At 42.1% G+C, this 24181-nt stretch overlaps 1 protein-coding gene across 3 annotated transcripts in view; it reads right to left on the minus strand.

The window, feature by feature from the left end:
• Positions 1 to 24181, minus strand: part of IQUB (IQ motif and ubiquitin domain containing) — a 39967-nt gene that overhangs the window by 5970 nt on the left and 9816 nt on the right. For all 3 annotated transcript variants that reach the window (XM_066591849.1, XM_066591850.1, XM_066591851.1), the window contains exons 4-13: positions 23023 to 23157; positions 20063 to 20230; positions 19476 to 19651; positions 17861 to 18016; positions 16955 to 17165; positions 14081 to 14256; positions 10181 to 10351; positions 8834 to 9010; positions 4036 to 4284; positions 1338 to 1523 (exon numbers count right to left, since the gene is read on the minus strand). In XM_066591849.1, the coding sequence (XP_066447946.1) occupies positions 1338 to 1523; positions 4036 to 4284; positions 8834 to 9010; positions 10181 to 10351; positions 14081 to 14256; positions 16955 to 17165; positions 17861 to 18016; positions 19476 to 19651; positions 20063 to 20230; positions 23023 to 23157 (1805 nt within the window). The remainder of the gene's footprint in view (positions 1 to 1337; positions 1524 to 4035; positions 4285 to 8833; positions 9011 to 10180; positions 10352 to 14080; positions 14257 to 16954; positions 17166 to 17860; positions 18017 to 19475; positions 19652 to 20062; positions 20231 to 23022; positions 23158 to 24181) is intronic.

Below are 24181 nucleotides of genomic sequence, written 5' to 3' on the forward strand. Positions count from 1 at the left end.
CGTGAAACCTTGCGCGGTATTAAAATCGCGGCATGTCTTATTTCTGTGCGGGCCTCACAGAGGCTCGCACAGAAACGTCACCGCTGACGCGCCGACTCTGCTCTGTGCATGCCAGCTGGCACATCGCAGAGCGGAGAGAGATGACCCTGGACAGGAAAGAGGTAGGTCAATGCCAGGGCACGGGTCGCACCCCACTGCGTTTATTTTGCAATCGGAATCTGACCCGGATATGAGGCCAAACAGTTTCCAGAGCTTTCAATGTCTGGGTGTCCAGGAGAGAGATTGCACCATTCATCTGCTCTTTTAACACACACCCACTGGAGCTGGCCATTAATTATCTAGAAGGTGAGCCTTCTCCCGGCTGCTACACAGAATGACAGGAGTCTGGGAGAAATCTACCTTCTTGTCACTAGTGTGGGCGATCCGCTGCTAGATGTGCGTGGAGATTCCTCTGCTCCATGCACACATGCAGATCTTATTTGCGGAGACAATGTGCCGAAAATAAAATTGCAGCATGCTCCATTTTAGAGCGGGCTACGAACGGACGGCTTCCATTAAAATCAATGGAAGCCATTTGTCCCGCGGCCCTTAGGCAATGAGCATTGTAAAATGGTTGTGGGATCTGCGTCATCGCCTAGTGACGGCTCGGGGGAAATCTGTACTGCGCATGTGCAACGGTGGTGCATCCATAGTACAGAAGAAGAATTGACAGGTAAGCAGAGTTGCCGGCAGTAGGCATCGGCAGATTCCGTGCGGGATTCCCCACGCGGAATCAGTACGTGCCATGGGCAGGCGGCCTAAGGGTGCTCTCTCACATGTCAATTTTTGAAGCCAATATTCCAATGTAATTCCCTTCCCTTAAAATGCACTTTACATATTGGATTCAAAACCTGCATCAAAATGTTATGTGAGAAAGCAATTGCCTTTTATACGACCTGATATTTGGCCAAGAATGTTCGGCCAAACATTCTTCTGCCGGTCATCAGGGCATACAACTGCGGCTGACTGTTTGTTTATGTGGGGAAAAAAATGCCCATGTAATAATAATAATAATCTCTATTTGTATAGTGTCAACATATTCCGCAGCGCTTATGAAGACAGGGGGAATACAGAAAGACAAAATGAGAATACATATATAGCTGACCAATGACAGCTGTATGGGGATGGAAAATCGTATTAAGAATTGTTTGCCCCTTAACAGAATATGAACTGGCCTAAATATACGCTTGGTAATTAGGTTCTGATTTGGTTGATCAGCACTCGTCTACAAGAGCAAAATGAACCATGTAAAAAAAAAGATTAACTGTGAAATGTAGACAGACCCATGATTTAATTACCTGATCAGCATTAGCAAGTTTCAAATGAGCTGCTGCCTCCTCTTTTGTTAAGAGAATACAATTCCATGGAGACCACTCGTAGTATTTGTCCCATCTCACCATGACTAGTTCATACAGGTCATCACAAGCACTTAACGCAGAATTAGAGCCCCAAATATTCTCAACAAGATACTGGAGATCTTCTTGCTGCAATAAAAAATGTTAAGTTTGATTAAATGACTAAAAGTTAAATTTTCAAGCTATAAAAACCAATGTGGTGGTTATAAGGCCCAGCTATAACCCTTAGACAAAATATCTTGTACTGCCAAGGCATACAACAGATCATTGTAGGTCAATATGTCCGAAATGACAGCTAACCCAAAACTTAAGTTTGGCACATCCTATATCTGGATCTTTAAAAACACTTTACGATTTTATATTGGATTTTCTGAAAATGTATGGGTATGGAGAGGAATGTCTAAAGACATTCTATCAAATCCTTTTATAATGTGATGGTGAGGAACCAGCTCAGCTAGCTCATGACACAACAGATACCGTCCAGCTATGCCTAGTTCATGCCGGAGTGTTGTGGTGTCAATTTACAGTGTCTCCGTTTCAGGAAGCCTACAGTAACACTTAGAGAGAGAATATTGTAACCTACAACGTCAGAAAGAATAAGCAGAAAATGTATCCCTAAGATCATAGGCCTATTAGTAACAGCATACAGCCATAACCCCTGGATCTTGTAAAGGTCAAAACTACTTCTAGATGAAAAATGTGTGTTAAAACTTTAACCTTTCCAATCCAATTTGTATCCTGGTTTTCCTAGGGGGCTTACTCTTTTTCTGCCGTTATAACAGCACTATCTACTTGCTAAAGCCAGTACTGCATGAGGTGACACGTTGGATAGGCTCCAACAGCAGGGAGGCTGGCAATATACAGTAAGAGAACCTCAACGGACATCTTCCAACATCGGAGCTGTATAGCCTTAAATCATAATGTCTTAAAACCGTGATGGCGAACCTATGACACGCGTAGCCGTTTTCGCTGACACGCGGCCGCATACGGAGAAGGATGGGGCTGCATGCCGAGAACTGAGAAGGATGTTTCATCCTCGGCTCCTGCACGGCCAGGTGCAGTAGTCGAGGATAAAACATTGCTGTAGATACTCTGTGCCCGAGGTCTGTAGGCCTAAACAACAGAACATCGGCACAGAGCGTCTAGTTCTGGGATTTCCGGTTAGGCCGCTGACCTCACTTCCGGCCGGCGAAGCAGGTAGCTAACACACCAAGCTCACAAGGTTGCCCATCACTGTCTTAAGATGTCAGACAGTGGATTGGAAAGGGTTAGGGGTTATGCCAAGAATACAACATCTGTTTATGTGCTCTTAGGAAATATGATTACCATTGAGCCTGGTTTTCCGCTTGGGGGAACTTTGAGCCATCCTTGCAATACTGGACAGCTGGCTGGCCACCCTGTTGCACTATATTTCCTGTCTGACTGGCTGCAGCTTCTCTGGCAAAATCAGCAGTTTGCTGGGGGTGGTGGGGGTGGGGCAGGGGGGGGGGGGACTCAAGGCGATCAACTGTTTACCCTAGGTGCCACATACTAAAATGTGTTGTCAGAGATGGGGCAATGCCTTAGAGGAAAAACAAACTATGTATTATGCTCCAGGATGATGTGGAGTATGGTAATGATTATGTTTTCTTCATCAGCCATCCGATGTTAAAACTTATGAAAAATGTATGATTTTTTAAAATTAGAAATTCTTTTCAATAATTCGATTCCTTATTCTGTTTTTCTTTACATTTATGTAAACCGAAGACAAATTGGCAAACTTAGTCATGCAGTCCTTTCTGCTTTAGAAACGGCTCCTTAGCTAATTGTTTCGCAGTGTTTACACTATAAAGATGAAATGTGTAACGTTACTGCTTACAATATTTGAAAACAATCTCATGCAATAGAAATTAAAGTAGGGAAAGAACATGCTGCATCAATAAACAGGTGGTGGTAGCTGGGAAATGACTGACTTGGGAAATGTAAACAGACAAGCAATGAGAAGTCTTCATACAAGCTCTGTCAGGAAACTCGTTCTTTTCTCTGCTTTAAAGGGGTTGTCCGCTTTCTACTGTTTTTTACCATTTTGATTTATTTATTTACAGAATAGGAAATCAAACAATTTTCTTATTTGCATGCTTTTAAAATTCTGCTCACATTCTTTTCTTTTACCAGTGCTGTGGCCCCTATCTGCACAGTAGAATGGTTTAGCCCGTGGACAGGTCTGACCATAGTAATGGCAGCAGTCATGTGACCCCTGGTGTTCAGCTCACACTGATCCGGTAGGTGTATAGTAGATAGGTGAGGAGCAGAACTCACTCAGCATCACTACCTGCAGCAGCAGTGCCTGTGGAGAATGACCCACATGTTTGGTGGGTCACATGTCTGACAGCCATTACTATGGACAGACCTGTTCATGGACTATACCATTCTACTGTGCAAATAGGAGCCACTGCACTGGTAGAAGAAAGAGATGTGAGCAGTAGTTTTAATACTTGTATATTAGAAAATTGTATGATTTCCTATTCTATAACTAAAGAAATAAAAACTGAGAAAAAACAGTAGAGAGCGGACAACCCCTTTAAGCAAAATTTGGAAACTACAAGACATTAAAACTGTAAAATCTAAACTAATCCAATCCAATCTTGACAGAAAGAGTTACCTGCAATAAGAATGCAATTTTGGCGTCATCTTCATAATCTGTTTCTGATTTTTTCAGCTGCTTCAGTAATATTTTGTACTTTGTAAACTCTTCTCTTTGCCGAGCTTCATTGTCTAGTTTTGAACATTTTCTGCACCGCCCAATACTGCGTGCATTGGCAGACAGAGAAAACTCAGTTGAGGGAAGATAGCTTTTACAACTGGGACAGAAATATATATTTTTACGGAAGACTGCATAGTCCTGAGGAACCTGTAAAAAGTATATACGTGTAATTACTCTGCATATAGCACTTTACGATAGATCAATTCTAGCAACCAACTACAGCGCAGGTTCATTTTCTATAGTGCTTCTGAAGAATGAAAGCTGCACTGTGATTGGTTGCTAGGAGCAACAAAGCCACTTTTTTTTCAGATAGTTTCTTAAATCTTCTCCATGTCAATTACAACTTATTTATTGTATTGCTTGTAAACGGGATGACACTTCTAACTAGGAAATGTTACAAAATCTGACATATAAACAAAGATGTCTCACGATTAGGAATTGTCACACATTTGCTTGACGCTTATGGGGGCTTGAACACTTCTCAGAATCGTTGATAAGAGTCACAGAACAGTGTATCCATCTTAAAAAGCGACTCATGGATGTATCCAAAAAATCTAAAAGTCTCACTTTGCTGTTATGCCTATGTCGTAAGTGATCCCTCGCTATATCGCGGTTCAATGATTGCGGCTTCAGTGCATTGTGGATTTTAGATAGACCATATATAATTCTGTTTTCGCTGAGTTTTTTGCTATGTCATGAAATTTTGTGCTACATACAGGAAATAAAATACGTCACTAGTGCTTGCAAATGTGAGATTGTGCTCGGCACACTATTGGCCAATGGAATGCGTTCTGTATCGTAGCATTGGTCTGTTTGTTCACTTTTGCGATTGTTTGGCAATTCACCCGACAGATTCAATTGTGTAAATATAATGCCGCTACTTTGCAGATTTTCACGTATCGCGGGGGTCTCTGCAATGTAACCCATGTGACAGGCGAGGGATCACTGTATATGCCATATTAAACTGTATATGCCAAGACTAAACTATGACATGACCCAACACAGACATTTTTTATACATACTCCCCAGTGGCTTACCCTACATACTATAATAACATTGGTGACAGCATGTATTACTTGTCTTTACTGTATTTTGATATTCAGTCTTGCATAGATTTACATTTTTTCAGTATGTCATGCTGGAATATTTATCATGTTTAGGTATTTCCAAACCTTCTACTAAAAAGCATTTGCTGGTTTTCTGCTATCACAGAGCGTGGTATTGTAGGGGCTCATATGATGGTTCCACACTTAGAATTCTGCAGTTAGGTCACTGGTTTGCCAATGAAGTGAACCTAAGGGTTCATTTAAACGGGACGAATGTCGGGCAAACGATGCCCAACACTCGTCTCTGTGTGTCCTCGCTCCCGTGCTAGTATTGCTGGCTCCCTCACAGAGCGGGCAAGCAGGGGGGCGGGGTGGCAGCAGGAGATTTCTCTCCTCTCTCTATCGATTTTACATAGTGGCTGTTTAATACTGAAGGCTGCTATTTACACTGAGCGATCAGCTGATCGTCCATGCTGCATAAACGATGGACGATGAGCTGCTCACTCATCGTTCAATGTAAATAGCGGTCATTCAGTACTCAACGGCCGCTATGTTAGGCCAATGGAGAGGGGCAGGGAAGAGCAAGGAGAGAAATGTCCTGCAGTCTCCCCACTGAGAGCCAGTGATACTAGCAGATGCACGGGAGATAGTATGTGTTGGGATGAGTGTCGGGCATCGTTTGCCCAACATTTATCCCGTCTAAATAAGCCTTAAACTATTATGTCCTAGAGCAATCAGCAGAATTTTGAAAGCAGATACTGGCTGGACATGTCCACATATGTATGTCACGCGATGACCAGCTTTTTAAAACAACATGATTTCATAATACTCTGTCACGAGATGTCTATTCTATACAGTGGCAAAAAAGGGGGTAAACCCTTTGGAATTACCTGTATTTCTGGTGTGCTTAATAAATAAAATGTGGTCTGATTGTTATCTAAGGCACTAGACCGGGGTTTCCCAAAGTGTGCCTTAGATAAAGCTTCTCACGGGCTCCGATGGAGGGTCTAGGTCCCCGCTCTACTCACCGCTGTAGCGGTGTCTCGATAGTCTGTGCCAAGGAAATGAGCATGTAAGACCTGCGGTCTGCATAGCAACGCGGATAACATGAGCTGGCTCCGGTCATGTGATCCACGTTGCTATGCTGAACATAGGTCCTGCCTGCTGATTTGCTCGGTATAGACTATCCAGAAACCGCTACAGCGGTGAGTAGAGTAGGGACCAATGGCAGATTATAAAAGGGACGATTGGGGCAATCGCCCCGGGCCCCATACCCCAAGGGGGCCTTCAGCTGTCACAATCATCCCTATTGTAATCCGCAATGCTAAACGTCTCTGAAGAGCATAGTGCCAATGAGGGACCCTATCACTGCTAGGTCCGCAATGGGGGAGCCTATTACTACTGGGGCCTCAATAGAGTATACTATTACTACTGGGGCCAATATAGGGGACGCTATTACTACTGGGGCCAATATAGGGGATGCTATTACCACTGGGGCGGCAATGGGGGACCCCAATACTACTGGGGCAGCAATGAGGGACCTTGTTACTACTAGGTCCATAATAGGGGAACCTATTACTACTAGGGCCAATATAGGGGACGCTAATACTACTGGGGCCACCAATATAGGGGAAGCCATTACTACTCGGGCCACTGATATAGGGGTTACTATTACTACTGGGGCCATCAATATAGGGAAGGCTATTACTAGTGGGGCCAATATAAGGGACACTATTACTACTGGGGCCTCCAATATAGGGGACGCTATAACTACTGGGGCCAACAATATAGGGGGTCAGTATTACTACACAGGGTGGATTTGCAGTGGAATTTACAATAGCTGTATCAGTAAAGTAGATGAGATTCTGAAAATCTCATCCACACGCTGTGTAAAAAAATCTGCACAAAACTCGTGCGGATATAGACATCTGGTGCAGGATTTACCGTATTTTTCGCTCTATAAGATGCACCAGACGATAAGATGCACCCACGTTTTAGAGGCAGAAAATAGGGAAAAAATATTTTGAAGTCACCCAAGGACAGTGGAGGGAATAGTACCAGGCAACGGAGCAGAAGGAGCAGCAGAGCTCTGTGACAGCGACACTCGTGTACGGGCTGAGGAATGGAAGAATCCGATTGGTGGAGGTGGGGTAGCAGCAGCATTTCCCACCAGCGCTCACCACCAATCAGCAGTAAGAGTAAATGAGTGCACGTTAATTCGCTCGATTGCGTGACCGCGATTTAGTTTGCACGATCGCGAATTAAACTCGCCATCACGCTGGAAACTTTGAATTTCGGTACATTCGCTCTATAAGAAGCACTGACTTTCCCCCCCACTTTGGGGAGAAGAAAAAGGAGTCCTATAGAGCGAAAAATATGGTAATTCCGCAGCATGCTAATTTTAAATATAATGTATATCAACAACCCATCCAGCGCTCCCTGGTTCTATTTTTAAACAGCCTTGTCCTTTTTATAACGATGGAGGTAACAATCATATGTTGTGATAAGCCACACCTCTAACCTCTCCCCTGACCACACCTTAGGGCTCCATGAGAAACTTTTGCTTCAAAAAGGCCTCCATGGCTGAAAAAGTTTGGGAACCACTGCACCACACAAAAACAATCTAAACTAACAACAAACAGTTGTACCGTTCATGTCTTTTACTGAGCAATTGGAGTGAACATCAACAGTGCAGAGAGAAAAGCCAATCCGCTTTGGAAAGGTTCAGTTCCATTTTGGCTCTGCATTTTGGATGTTTACTCAATGTAATCAAGAGACATTAACAGTACTACTGTTTGTGTGTTATTAGTTACATTGTATTTCACCATAACTGTAACATATGTAACAATCAGACCATATTTTATAAGCAAATAATGCAGAATTCGAAAGGGTTCACTTACTTTTTATTGCAACTGTATGTAGTTATGTGTGGACACCCAGTGGTTGTATTGTGAATTGCAGCCTATCAACTGTTTTGCTAACATGTCATGATATTGTATAGAATTTGTTTCCCTGCATTAATGCAGCTACACCAAAGATGAACCTCCAGTTTTGTATTGTGGAATCCGGAGCGGGTGTCCGCCTCTGGCTTCCGCAGCAAATATCGCCCATAGCATGCTATTGAAAAACACTTTTTCCTCTACATAAGCGGAAATCAATTGTGATTTTCTGATTGCTGAGGAAAATTGCAGTATATTCTATTTTTGCGCGGATTCCTTGCAGACGGCTTCCACTGAAGTCAATTGAAGCCGTCCAATCCGCAGCCCTTCTGTATGCGGCCGGCCTTAATAGAATTTATTTACATACAGACATTCTTAAATGAAGGCATCCATTACATACTCTTAATAAACAGTAAGCTAGCGGATACTACTGCACCCACAGCACTTTGATCTTAGAGGGTAGGGGGACTAAACGAGCTCATTCTGTATGTTAACCAGAATAGACAGGAGAAATAGAGCAGGCCATATGCAAGCAACATCCTATTGTACATCTCTCACTAAAAATCAGTACAATCCATATGAATGGGGTTTTTAAAAAAATGCATTATCTTGCTTTTTCATTAACATATTAAAATATGCTTAGAAGTATAAATTAACATCCAGATAATAGTCAGCTAATCTCTAATAGAAAAAATCTTTTATAAAATTTACCTTGAGCAACCTGGCAATTTCGGGGTTAAAAGTGGGAATTTTTATGTACTGTAGAAAAAGTGTAGATATTCTCTTACGAAGTCCTTCTAGATTGCTGTTTTGTACTCCCCGCATTAAGAGATCAGCTTCCCTATCAATGAGTTCTACAATCTCTTGGGTTAGTTTGCAGTCATGTTCCTGAAAATATAAACAATATTAAATAAGAATTCATTATATATACCACCAGTAGGAAAGGGGGCTAGAACTCTTAGGATTAAGGAAAACATGGAATCTAGAAAATCAATAGATCAGAGAAAATACTAACTTTTACTGCATGAGCAATACTTGTACAATTACCATTTAACACTAGAGATGCAGCAGCAGACTGCTCAGCGCCTTTACGCCGCGCTACGGTAATCTGCTGGTGTGGCCGCTGCCATTCACTTTAAACGGCGGCTGTACTATTCAATTCACAAGCTGCTCAGCGCAACTCATTGTGTCAGTAGGGGGATTATGAGCTACTGATGATTCCCCATACTCTTCTTCCACTTCATAAAGTATTCTTTAGATATGGATAACATCTACAAATGGAATAATTAAATAAAGGAGATCAGACAATGGCATGTTACTAAAGGTGGCAGACTACACAGCTGCTATGGAATCTTGAGGCAGGGGAGCCCGGGGCTGAACTTCCTCTCCCGATGACTTGTCCCTTTAACTCATATTCCAGCCGGACACTGCTAATCTATGTCTCCTGCTCCTCCGGATGTGTGTGTGTGTGGTGGGGGGGTTGGAGGAAATGGGCTCTGCATAAAACAAAGAGGTGTCCAGCTGTAATATGAGTTATAAAGATCTTCTGCTGGCCGGAGTTTGGGAGATGGGGGACTGCAGAGGGAACACTATCACTCTGGGACACCCCTGGAGGGCAACTATAACTTTGAGGGACCACAGAGGGTGCACTGTAGCTTTGAGGGATTACAGAGGAGGCACTAGTCTTATTATTCTATTTAGTAACGTGTCGGCTCTCCTCTTTCTGCTTGTATTACAGCGGCAGCACATCGAGGCATACTTTCCACAAGTTCTCTGTAAGTCTGGCCAGGAATAGCTCGTCATTCCTCATGCAAGGCTGTAAGAAGAGATTGTTGTGAGGATGGCCGTGGGTGGCGGTGTCATACCCGTCGCTCCAGTTCGTCCCAAAAGGGCTCAATCGAAAGAATGAATAGTTATTACAAAATGAGCAGCTTTTTATTTTACCCATGCCCTTCCCAGCATGCCGTTCGGCAAACTCAGTATTTGCATATTTGATGATTTTTCTGCACTGTCCAAACACTTTTGTCCATATAATCTATATATATAAATAACTCTTACCTTAACTGTATGTTTAAGTGTCAAAAGTGCATCAAGCCTCTCATCACGATTGAAGTACTTGGTGTTAACACTATTGTAGATGTCACGTAGTTCCCTGGCCCGTATCGTAAACTGGGTATCCATTTCAGTAGTTTTTCCATCAAATGCTTTCCATCGTTTTGGTTCACAGCACTTCATGTAAAAAATAAAATCACATATCGTCTAAGAAGAGTGGTTGTCAGGCCAGAAGAATTATTTTTGCTCCATTTATTTTTATTGAATTTCATAAACAACATGGCCGACACATTTAGCAAAGCATGTGCAATAGAGACAGAACGCTATAGCAGCAAATCTGCTTGAGATATGCTCAGTTACAAATTGCCAACAGCGAAAGCGTAAACATCATCATCAACGGTTAGATAATGTGTTAATAGAAAAAAAAACAACAGGAAGGAGGAAAGCAGGTTAAAGGGGTTGTCCCGCGAAAGCAAGTGGGGTTATACACTTCTGTATGGCCATATTAATGCACTTTGTAATGTACATCGTGCATTAATTATGAGCCATACAGAAGTTATTCACTTACCTGTTCCGTTGCTAGCGTCCTCGTCTCCATGGTGCCGTCTAATTTCAGCGTCTAATCGCCCGATTAGACGCGCTTGCGCAGTCCGGTCTTCTCCCTGGTGAATGGGGCCGCTCGTGCCGGAGAGCTGGTCCTCGTAGCCCCGCCCCGTCACGTGTGCCGATTCCAGCCAATCAGGAGGCTGGAATCGGCAATGGACCGCACAGAGCCCACGGTGCACCATGGGAGAAGACCCGCGGTGCATCGTGGGTGAAGATCCCGGCGGCCATCTTGCTAAGGTAAGGAAGAAGTCGCCGCAGCGCGGGGATTCGGGTAAGTACTAAACTTTTTTTTTTTTAACACATGCATTGGGTTTGTCTCGCGCCGAACGGGGGGCCTATTGAAAAAAAAAAAACCTGTTTCGGTGCGGGACAACTCCTTTAAGTTGGATAACCTGGCAGACTGTGGTAGTGGTCCAACTTAGATAACTTAGATCATGTGTAATGTGTGTGAAGTGTGCGCTATCAGGTGTAAGATTCCTTGAGATTATAAGTGTGCATCTAACAAGTTTGACAGTGTTCTTGAGAAAAGGTCAGGCCTATGACAATAATTTGAGGGAGTTACCAGTGTTTGGGAGGATAACGTTCCAATTACTTTGGAACTCTTTTGTTTTTCCCTTCTGGCTTGCAATCATCCTCTCCTATGAACCATTGATAGAAACAATTGGGATGAGATCATCTATTGAAGTAATAGTGGGTGATTTACAGTTCCTCGCACATCATAAGGTGTGTGGCATGAAGTATGTGACAAATTACTGCCCTATGTGCTAATGGAAATTTTCAACGCCTAATGAAGGAAGTGCTAAACCTGGGTCTTGTTTTGTATTTAGTGCTTATTCTTGAGATCAATGAAAATACTGAAACCCATAACTTAGAAAAAAGGGAAGAGCTCCAGAATATGTGAAGATGGCAACCTATCATCTTGCAGTTTCTCCAACAATATAAAGGCTGAGCTATAGATATGGGACTGTCTTAATGGAGAATAGTACCATCACAATGGTAACTTCTGATATTGCTCCCAATGTGATACGCAAGATGTAGATTTGTGGGCCCATGTAAGTGCTGCTCTCCAAACTTGAAAAGAAACCGCTCCAAAGAGGCAGTTGAGGAACTGAGCCATGTTTTTGAATTGTAGGTCACCTTCCAATAAACGATATAGAGGTCTGATCCCTTTTTTATGAGGAACAGTAGCAGTTTGAAAGACATCACCAAGAGCTGAAGGCAATGGTATATGAGTTTGAGGATTAGATTTTAAAAAACTTGTGATCTGCATAAATGTGTAAAAATCAGATGGGGGAACTTTATATTTACCCTGGAGTTGGGAGAATTGGAGAATAGCATTATTATGCAATAACTGTGATATGATTTTAATCCCCTTCTCAGACACTGAAACATTTGGGAATTGAAAAGTGAGAAAAGATAATGATACTGGGAGTGCTTTTACCGGGTGAGAGGTTTTTAGCCAACATAGGTGGACTTCCAGACTAGTAAAGAGTCGACCACTGTTGGTGACATTGTAGGTAATGCCATGGGGGGCATATACCATGACAGCAAGTAAGCTTGCCAGTCAAACATTTGTCTTAATTTTGATTCTAGCAGAAGCCAAATTTTATCACAACTGGGGGTCCATCAACATCTCACCTGGGACAGTACAAAACTGCATGGTGCAGAGTAAGGTTGGAAATACCCATTACCCCATGACACATTTGTTTGGTCATGATTGAGAATGGAACCAGAGGCTTCTATTTTTGCCAGATAAATAAGCTTATTTGTTTATGAACTGGCTTAAATATGTTAATGCCTGGAATCCCTTCAACACTCAGAGAAAATATAGTTATAAATGCACTGTAAAATGAAAAAGCTGCAGTACCATTGATGGTCAATAAGTGATGCTCTGAAACTTACATTAAAATTTAGTTATTATTACATTCTGAGACGACCATTCTGAATTCAAAACATTGTAAGTTGAGACAAAAACGCTACAGAAAACTAGAAACGGATTTCAAGCCCTCAAAATGCCAGTGATTGGCTGAGCAGTCATGTGTACAATGAACACCATGTGACCACTGCAGCTTCTTCAAGGACCAAAATGATGGAAAAATCTAACCAGTGAATAAGACTTTTTATTTATTCGAGTCTACAATTTTTTCTTATTTTCCGAAAACCCCATTAATCTGTGGATAGAGGATAACTTCATTTTAACCTGTATTGATAAATAAATATGCTAAATCATTATGATGTTTAGACACGTATTAAAGGGGTTGTCCCGCGAAAGCAAGTGGGGTTATACACTTCTGTATGGCCATATTAATGCACTTTGTAATGTACATTGTGCATTAAATATGAGCCAAACAGAAGTTATTCACTTACCTGTTCCGTTGCTAGCGTCCTCGTCTCCATGGTGCCGTCTAATTTTCAGCGTCTAATTGCCCGATTAGACGTGCTTGCGCAGTCCGGTCTTCTTCTTTTCTGAATGGGGCCGCTCGTGCCGGAGAGCGGCTCCTCGTAGCTCCGCCCCGTCACGTGCCGATTCCAGCCAATCAGGAGGCTGGAATCGGCAATGGACCGCACAGAAGACCTGCGGTCCACCGAGGGAGAAGATCCCGGCGGCCATCTTCACAAGGTAAGTGAGAAGTCACCGGAGCGCGGGGATTCAGGTAAGCACTGTCCGGTTTTTTTTTTTTAACCCCTGCATCGGGTTTGTCTCGCGCCGAACGGGGGGGCTATTGAAAAAAAAAAAAAACGTTTCGGCACGGGACAACCCCTTTAAGGAAAATAACAGAATTACTAAAGAATGGAAAGTTTTAGGTATTATGAATAGACTTTGATCAATCATGTGGCAGAATATTGATATTGAATGATGAAAACAAAATATGTAATGTTTGGCTCAGAATCATACAATACACACATAGAAGAGAGAAGATCCTGCTGCTCTATTTTTCTGTAGCACACACAGAAGCAGCATGGAGGACATTATACAGCATTATTGAGCAGTGTAGCTGTGAATCCAGTACTGAGATAAAAGAGTAAAACACCTAATAGAACCAGCAGCATCGTGTGTCTGTGTCTCTCTTTCTCTTTCCAGCTACTTCCTCCATCTCCTCCCCTCTGCATGCACATCTACGAGCAGTTGTAACATGATCTCTCAGTGATTTCAACTAAAAGTGTCCAAATTCAGTTAAATACATATATTGATAAATGGCTCAAAGTTTTCTCTTTGTTATATATATAACAAAAAAAATAAAATAAAGAGCAGTTGCTCTTTAATTGACAAATTTATACATGTACTGTAGAATTACAGACCTTACTTAGAAGATTTTGAATAGCTTTCTGTTGGTTCTCTTCACCTGCATCTATTTTGTGCCTGCCTATAGAGCTAATCAAATGAGTCTCTTGGTCCAGAAGAGCACAAAGGGCTGCTTTCCTTTCTGCACCAGTATAGAGTTGATTAATTCGTTCTAACTCTTCTTTTCTCCACACTAAGACCAAAACACAAATACATTCCTTAATTTAGAAATTATTAGTATTATAAATAAAGATGTAAAAATGAATGTAACAGAAAATGCATTATAAATAGTGATGAGCGAGCATACTCGCTAAGGGCAATTGCTCGAGCGAGCATTGCCCTTAGCGAGTACCTGCCCGCTCGAGAGAAAAGGTTCAGCTGCCGGTGGCGGGCAGGGAGTGGCGGGGGAGAGCGGGGAGGAACGGAGGGGAGATCTCTCTCTCCCTCTCTCCCCCCCTGCTCACGCCGCAACTCACCTGTCACCCGCGCCAGCAGCCGAACCTTTTCTCTCGAGCGGGCAGGTACTCGCTAAGGGCAATACTCGCTCCAGCAATTGCCCTTAGCGAGTATGCTCGCTCATCTCTAATTATAAATGATTACAAAATTACTATTTTAGGTACAGAAAAATTCATCGGGTTTTCATTTGTCTTTTATTCCCTGTACTCCTCTGTCTTAAAAACAACACACCATTCTTCTGGTTACAATTCTGTTATTTCTGAAGTATATGTGTTTTTCCAAATTTGTTGTGTAAACTAAAAAGAATGTGTCAGCTTGAGGGAAAAAAAGAAGAAATATGTCAGTATTGCAATAATATTACAAAATGTAATTTTAGAGCAGTGCTATGTTCTATTTTCTTAATACGTTCTCCACTAAAACCCTAAACCTTTTTTTTGCAATTCAAATAACAACCTCACAACTTGTACTCACAGTTTTAAATGAATCATCTTCACTTGCAAGCTTGACACAGCTTCTTAAAAGGCATTTCAAAGTGAAAACATTCTTAATTGGATGAGATTAAAGATTCAGATTTTGACCCAAGTCAGTAAAAATAATTATCAGGACATCCATCTAAAGTCCCTTTTAAACAGAACAATGATCATAAACAAACGTTCATGAGAATGTTTGTTCACATGATCATTACCCAGCATGGGCATCAGCGTTTGTTCCTCTGTTCGCTCATTGGCTCAATTGAGCTGCTGGAAAAATCATCAAAGTTTCCAACACATCTCAATTAGCAAAAATCTCGTTGATTGGAGATTATATATATAATTATCGTTCATGTTGAACTATGTAAAAGGAGCCTAAGCTTCTTCTTAAAATATGCACAAAGTTGAAAATGTTTTACAGGCAAAAATGCTAGGACTGTATTGATATGTTATGGGATCCCAAAAGGTTTTAAACAGTCAGATAATCCCCCCATTGATCACAAATTATTAACCTCTTGAGTGGCACGCCCGGAAATTTTCCGGGACGAGCTCCACTGCCCATAGCGATATAGCCCGGAAGATTTCCGGGCTATGTATCACTATGGGAGCTGTGGCATTGTGCTCTGCCTGCACAGTCCCACAGAGAACCAGTGCAGGACTTTGAAAAACAGAAGCAGGAAGATATTGCCGATCTGCCGGCAATCTCCGGCTTCTAAATTCAAACTCCTGCACTGGTTTGTTTACAGGTTGCCATAGAAACCATTGCTTGTCAGAAGCAAGCCGATGGTCTCTGTGACAGGGATAGCTGGTGCTTGGCTGTCAGAGGACAGCCAGGCACCAGCTCTTACAGCAGAGATCAGAGAAAACCTCCAATTTCTGCTGTGTTAACCCTTTAAATGCTGCAATCTGTGTGACTGCAGCATTTAAAGGGCTGTCACCATCGAACCTCCTGAATGTGATCAGGGGGTCCTGATGAGTCTCTGTGGAAGTCCCCTAAAGGGACAAAAAAAAACTAGTTGAAATTAAATGATTAGACCATTTAAAAAACCTGCCCTGGTGGGTACGACAGGGTGGTAAGAAACCCGCCACTCAAGGGATTAAATGGATTATGCATCTTAATAGACAAATGGCAGTAGGATGTACCTCCTGGGGGTGGAATCACTTGTGTAGCATTATACTGTATTCCACTATGTTTTAATGTACTTGACAAAGACGCAGTCAGGGTCAAAACATTACATTTTTTGTAATGGAGGAATAAAACAACTTTATAATTTTGACAAGCCTGTCACTGCAGTCACATTATTTTGGGCTGGTCGACATGATAGCTGGGGACCATCTTACCTGGCAGAACAGGGTTCAGCGTATTCTCAACTATCTCACATAGAGGTCTGCAGATATCCTCAATATTTCTCTTTACAGGTTCCAATCAGTTTGCAGTAAGTTGAAATATTCAGAGTTTTTTTGGGTGGGATTCTTACATATTAGTGTATTGGTAGTATTTCGTGAAGAAGTTAGTTAACAAAATCATTATAGTTGAAGACAGCATAATTTTTTGTTCAGACAATTTAGTAAATGTTTGAAAGGAACATAGACAAAATAACAGTGGCTTTGCCTGCAACCACCAATCTGATGCTTACTTTATCTGACCTCCAGTTACTAAATAACAGCTTGCCATGGGTAGAGCTATGCTCACATCTGAATTACAGAAGCTCCTGTCGTAGATTTTGTCTTTTCATCACAGGGAAATTGTGCTATGTCAAAATGCTGGTCACCTCAAAGGAACCGAAAGGACTCCTTTATAAGTCAATGGGGGCCGGTGTTCACTGTGTGACAGGTCCGGCATTGCTTCAAAGTTTACATTATAACGAGAACCACAATGCAGATGTCAACAAAGGTCAAATCTTTATCTACGTTTTTAAACATCATCCATGTCCAGTTTCATGCAACACAATACTTTAGACCTACATTCAAGAGCATGGTAGAGCAACTCAAAGTCTTCCTTGTTCTTTGGGTTCATTCTGCGCTCATATTCCTTCCTCAATCTTTCCTGCTTCTCTTTTCTTTTTCTTAATTCCTCCTTTTCCTCCCATTCCAACCTTAGTCTTCTCTCTTCTCTCAATTGCTGCACCACTCTTTTGGCGTGGAAACGTCGAAAGTAAGTCTGTATAGTAATTACCTAAAATGAATCATATTACAAATTATGCATATAAGCTCTTATTCAACAACCACAGAAATGCATTTCTAAGGCTCAGGTTTGGAGAATCTTTCAGCCTCTTACCATTAGACCATATCTCCACTAAAAAGACATTGCCTTTTCCCGCTGAAGCCTTACGTAGAGTAGCTATGTGCAGTTCCTCTTTTGTACCTACAGTCTCACCCACCTAAGCAGCACATAAACAATGGATATATGTGATTTGCTTGGCGTATATGGCCCTTTTTCAGTGGCCCCAAAATTCCTGTATAACAGAATGCATAACTAAACCCCACATGTACCCACTATACAGTATGCATGCCACAGATGTTCTCATGTGCCTTCAAGAGAAGCCCAATAAATGGTAATTACAGAAGCCCCCATTATAGGTTGTCAGCAGATGCCCCCATAAGAATTTAAAGGCCATCAAAGTTCTCTTAATTCTGCCAGCCAACAATGACCCTCTAAAAGTCCCAATCACACTCACAGTACCACTTTCTCATGATTTAGGATAGATACACCCAATTACACACCATAGCTATACAGTACATGGCATGCTTTGTACACCACAGCAAACTTTTCCCATGATTTTCTTTTAAGTGGCTCCGAATTCTCTCTACTTTTTTCCACTACATATTTTTCACAGTGAGAAAACCAAATGAGGGCATCTAGTCACTTACGGCTTTCAGCCTTCTTGCATGGAATTCATCAGCAGTAACATATTTCTTCGGCTCTATTAGTCTGTCTGTAATATTTGTAACGTAGCAACCAATTTTTGTCATTTGCGTGGCCATTGTGTTCCTAGACTGTTGGGGCTTTTTCTTTTCAAAAACTGTCTAAAAGAGAAAATTAGGTTGCAACATTTAAAAACACTTCAATATGGCTCACATAAGAAATAATTATTTTCATTATTAACAGAAGCAGACTAATTATACATTAGTATGAATATTAATGCTGTCACAGTGAGTGCTTGATAGCCCTACACATTGCTATTCGTAGCAAGCTAGGGTGATCCATTGAACTATAAGAAAAAGGGAACACAATGGGAATTATTTGCTTACACCTTCTGCATACCTAATAAACAGGGCTTTCCCATATAACTAAGTGATGGCATATCGCTTGCAGATGCCATCACTTACTGATGGAAGGAGCCACAGTGCTGCACAGTGTGTGATTGAAAGCATTGCTGTACAGGGAGTTGCAGCAGAGCCCCTTTTACTTTAATGGGGCTGTGTTGCAATTTTCTACACACTGACGGCACTGCTGTGATGGGAATAGCCCTTTAAATCCTTGTGACATTTGCTGTATATCTACGGCGAATGTGTGCAGGAAATGTATGGAGTGGGCTCAAGAGCTAACCTAGTTCCATATGCAGTGGATGTAGGCTGTGTTATATAGCTTATGAAGAATGCCCTCATTCATGGCCAGCAAGTGGAAATCATGAAGAATATGAGGAAAACATGAAAAACGTATATTAAAATGTTCTTAACTTTATACTATTTTATAAAGCAGGATAATATATAGCTCCTCTAAATTGGGGGGCCAGAATCCTCTATGGCATGAATTGACATACAATCTAGCAAAACGTCTCTCGCTCATGAGCACGGACCCCCACCTATCAGAAGAACAAGGTGCCTATGCCCCCTGTTTCACAATTTCAGATGGCTAGCTGCAGCTGTGAATAGGTGGAGAGGACACGGAAAGATGGACAGCATGTGCACGTCACTCCCCATTAAAGCACAGTATATGGGATTTACAGATATAGCAGAGCACTGTGCTCTTCTATTTAGGAAAGAGGTGAAGTGTGCATGTAAAGCTGAGTATATGGCCAAGTATTTAACACATGTATTTAGGACTATTTAAATAAGTCTTTAAGACTCTTAGGCTGGGTTCACACAGGGCGGATTTGCCGCGGAAATTCCGCGCGGAATTTCGCTGCGGCAAATCCACATGTGGCCGCAAATCCCAGGATTAGCCAGCCATGTGCACGAGATTTCTCAGAAATCTCGTCCACACGGGACGGCAAATCCGCTGCGGCTAAGCCGGCAAAAGCCGCTGCTGCGGCACGGATTTGCCGACGGCAGCATGTCTATTTTTTTTCCTATGGGAGCGCCGGCCGCAGCGGAAGAGCGAGCGGCCGGGCCGCTTCAAAGCCGCTGCACCGGTTCTCCCAGTGAAAATGTCGCGGTTTTTCGCTGCGGCCAAACCGCGACATTCCCGTCGGGAATCCGCCCTGTGTGACCGTGGCCCAAATGGTAAACAATGACACAAATAATCCCAACACTGAAATGATACCTGCGTATCTCTGCAGAACCTAGCAATGTCTTTCTCTGGTATCTTTTTCGGTACAGTTTGTGTTCCAGCATGATGGAAGACCACACCAGTCACTTTATGCTGATATCCACCCAAATAAGGTTTACGGTAATTAAGTCTTTCAATTTCTACTGCTATATCTTGATAGGCTTCATCTCCTAGGAAAATATATAACAAATAGACATAATAGATACTTCTAGGAAGCATGTTTAGAATACATAATAATAATCTTTATTTATATAGCACCAACATATTCCGAAGTCAGGGGGAACAGAAACAAAAACACTGTTACCTAGTAATCAGTTGATTGATACAATAGGGGTGAGGGTCCTGCTCCAACGAGCTTACATACTACAAGTAATGGGGTGATACAGAAGGTAAAGGGGCTGGAGATGTGCACGGTATGGCGAGGTGGAGATGTCAACGGTATAGCGGGGCTGGAGATGTGCACAGTATGGCGAGGTGGAGAGTGAGGGGTGCTATACACAGACAATGGTCAAAATTGAGCCGTATAGTGGAAGAAATAAAAGTAGTTGAAAAGTTGAAAAAATAGTGGAAATAAGTCAAACCTGTTTGCACCCTGACAGTGATGACATCTGGCATGCTGTATTCATGCTGAAGTTTCATAGCTTTAATTGGATAGTTTTCAGGATTCTTTGAATGCATCTCCAGCTGAATCATTCCATGAGGTCTAATACCGAGATCCACTAGAGTCTCACTGTCTTCTACAATTCGGCCTAAGTTGACAAGGAGATTTCTAAAGAACATGCTGAAGGTAGAGTGGAATTATAAACAATACAACAACCTGCTTATAAATACCTTATGAACTGGTCCATTTCCAAACACTAAGAAAATGTCAATATTTTCTTGAATGTAAAAATCAAATTAAAAATAAAAATGTGATAGATATGCTGGCATTCATATGCAAATAAGGGAGATGGAACAATATCCCTGCAGCCCCACTTATTGGATGGCAGCATTCCTGCAAATCAATGTCCGACCTTTTATACAGGTCTATGAAACAATGATTGGGAATTGAAAACCAAGCCAGAATCCATACACAGACGGCTGTTTTGGGGGTGTTTGCCCCGGATCAGTGTGCAGTAGGATTCTGGCTTGGCTAGTGAGAGGCCTATGCCATGAGTCGGGAGGGGGGTATCATCTCTCCTTAAGGGGAACACCCAGAAGGTGCGTGAGGAGCCTTAGTGTTCCATTTCCCTTATTTACATATATTTCCCAGAGGAGCATGGATGGCCTTATAAGTCTCCTCACTCACTTTCTAGGTTCTCTCCTCAAGGAGTGATGATACCCCCTCCCGACTCACATCACAGGCCTCTCACTAGCCAAGCCAGAATCCTACTATGTAAACTGGTGTGTTTGAGAGAGGTGGCTTCACGCCACTTGTGTGGATGTAGATGATGTGAGGCATGAAGTTTTGTTGTCCAGGTTGGTCCATGCAAAATTATCCCGACACCACACTCTTATGAAAGCTGTTGATGAGAAAATATTTGTTGCCCATAGCAACCAATTACAGCACAGCTTTCATTTAACTCAACAGCATAAGAAATGAAAGCTGCGTTGTGATTAGTTCCTACAGGCAACAGAGACAGATTTTCTTTTAGACAGCCTTCATAAGAGTGTGGTGCCAAGTTACATTTACATGACCCACCCTGCAGATGTAGTAGTGATGCCGAGTGAGTGTGAAGAATAGCATGTAGTGGTACATAATCTAATATTTGTACATCTTAGCCTTATATGGTACAGTCAAACAACTCTGCCCTCTTGTGTACACATTATTTACTACTACATGCTACTCACTCATTATCACCACAGCATCCACATGGTGGACCACAAAAAATAGGCCAGCACCACACTCTTATGAAAGCCGTCTGCAAGAAATTCTGTGCTTGTTGCCCCTAACAACCAATCACAGCACAGCCAATCACAGCTCAGCTTTCATTTCTTATACTGCTAAAGTAACATGAAAGCTGCAGTGTGATTGGTTGCTATGGACAACACAGATTCTCTTAGACAGCTTTCATAAGAGTGTGGTGCTGGGCTCATTTTGCATAGCCATCCTATACAACAAACGTCATGCCTTGTGCTCTGATTGGTTACTATGGGCAGAGTTGTTTTTTAAAACCACACCAGGCTAAGGGCTTGTTCTTACTAGTACTATAGAATTTCATTCCTCTTTTCCGTTTTTAGAGCAGAGAAACAGAAATCAAAAGAAAATTAAAGGATTTTGTTTTGTTTCACTTTGATTTCAATGGGTCTTTTACAAAAACGGAAATATTTCCATTTAATGCCATTCCCCTTCACTTCCATTTTTCAAATGGAAATGAAACGGAACAGAATTAAATGGAAATATTTCTGTTTTTGTGGAAAAAAACATTGAAATCAGTAGAGAACAAAATGAAACCATTTAATTCAGTTTGATTTCTATTTCTCTGCTCCAAAAACAGAACAGAGGAATGGAAATCTCTAGCGCTAGTGGGAACAACCCCTAAGATGTACATATATGAGGCCAGTTTCACACAGCCGAGAAACTTGCGCAATATTTGTGAATTTCGAGACGCACAAAAATTGCGCGGATATGAATATATATGTTGTGGCATATCCTATCTTTTTGCGTTGCTCGGAACGACTACTGTTGTTTTCAGTGTAACAGTTAAATACATTGTACGCTGTGCGATGCTCATGTTTGTGCGATGCGAGGTTTCCCACTGAAAACAGTGGGAAACATTTGCCAATCCTCTAATGCGCCTTAAAGTTGCGACGGAGGATGACTACTTCACAAAAGTGATGGAAGGCGTTTTTGCCCCCAAAACACCCCACATTGATGTGAAAACGCATGCTAGTGAGCAGGATATTGGGCCAGGATTGCGCTCTGCCGTGTGTAGGTAGCCTTAGATGGGAATACAGTTATTTCCTAAGGCAGACACGTTAGGCTAGCTGACAGCTCCTCTTTGAGGTTTATAGTTGACTATCAATTGTAAGAAACAAAAAAGGAGGAGAGAGATGTGGGTGCACTGCAAGCAGTACGTCTTTTTAACCCTTTGCAATCCAATTTTGAATTCAGGGTTTCCTAGGGGGCTTACTCTTTCTGCCATTCTACAATAACGCCATCTGCTGGCTAGAGCCAGTACTGCGGTATGTGACATGCTGGAGAGGCCCCCAACAATAGAGCAACCAGTAATCTACAGTAAGAATACCCTGACGGACGTCTTCCGACATCGGAGCTGTACAGCCTTCAATCAGAATGTCTTTAGACGTCAGACCGTGTATTGGAAAGGGGTAAATCTGGTATTGCTATGACAGAAACAAATATTATTACAAGCTCCAGTGCAACTTTTCCTACCTCCCCCTTATAACAAGATACAAACCTGACTGTCAAGAAAGTGGTGAGTTTGAACTGCACATTAATAAAGCTTAGATATCTCTATGTGATGGCTGTCCCTCCTAACAAACAGTGCCACTATTGTAGGAGTGAAGATACACGACACACTGCCACATATTTGTATTTTACCTTCAAACATTATCCTTATGACTGCTTCTGGGATCTTCATTTGGGATGCAAAGTAGCTCTTTACGTGCTCAATAGATTTTCCGATAGAAAATGCAACAGTGATTACTTGGCCATCAGGAGCTAGCATCACCTTTACTGAAAGGAGGAAAAGGGTTACATTAGTTCACCATGGATCATAGCTTCACACTGGCTTATCCATTCAGCTTAGATTACATTTAATTCAAAAGGGAACCTGACACACCCCACCGCACCATAAGCTAAGTTACGGGATATGATAGGCACAGTATTATTTTTTATACTCACCCACTCCCACAATCCAGTGGTGTCCCCATGTGAAATCGGGGGTCAGCACGAAAATCTGACTCTTTTCAGTGTTCTGTGCCTAAGTTCTCCCATAGACTTGTACAGGAGAGCACACGCATGGGACACTGAAAAGAGTCAGATTTTTGTGCTGTCCACCGACTTCAGAGGGGGACACCACTGGATTGCGGGAGCAGGCGAGTATAAAAACTTCATCACCCGGCTCCTTCTTCCACATCCCCTAGCAGCACCATAACTTAGTATAAGTTGCAGTGGGGTGTGACAGGTTCCCTTTCATGGTTATATGAGTTGGGAAAAGGCATGGTCTGAGTAATGCCAAACCTCAACCACATTCACGTTATTCATGTTGAGATACTAATGTGATTGTCCAGTATCTAAACAACACATAGCTCACATAGTGCAGACCTGAATATATTTGGATATGTTCACATCCGCAGTTGGAACCCCCGTTCACAGGCTTCGTTCCAGATCAGACGTGAAATGCTCGATGATCGAATAGAAACCGGACAAATCCCATGCACCCCTGTATGCAGAATGCGAACTAGCCCTTAGGCAGTGTCTCCACAAATGGTTTCTCAATAAAATAACATGCCACTCAGGCTTACTCCCATATTGCCACTGAGAATAGGGAGCGATCTGGCCATACTTAAAGGGAACCTGTCAACTTGAACATGCTGTCCAAACTACATGCCATATATTGTTGTTTTATTTACTTTCTATGTGCTGTCCACCATGAGGTATAAACAGCAGGTTAATCTTATTCTGGGGGCCACTACAATTATGGAAATACACAAAAAATATTTTTTACTACTTTTACAGAATAAAAGCATTTTTCATA

The sequence above is a fragment of the Eleutherodactylus coqui genome, chromosome 2 (assembly GCF_035609145.1).
Source record: "Eleutherodactylus coqui strain aEleCoq1 chromosome 2, aEleCoq1.hap1, whole genome shotgun sequence".
In the NCBI taxonomy this organism is placed as follows: Eukaryota; Metazoa; Chordata; class Amphibia; order Anura; family Eleutherodactylidae; genus Eleutherodactylus; species Eleutherodactylus coqui.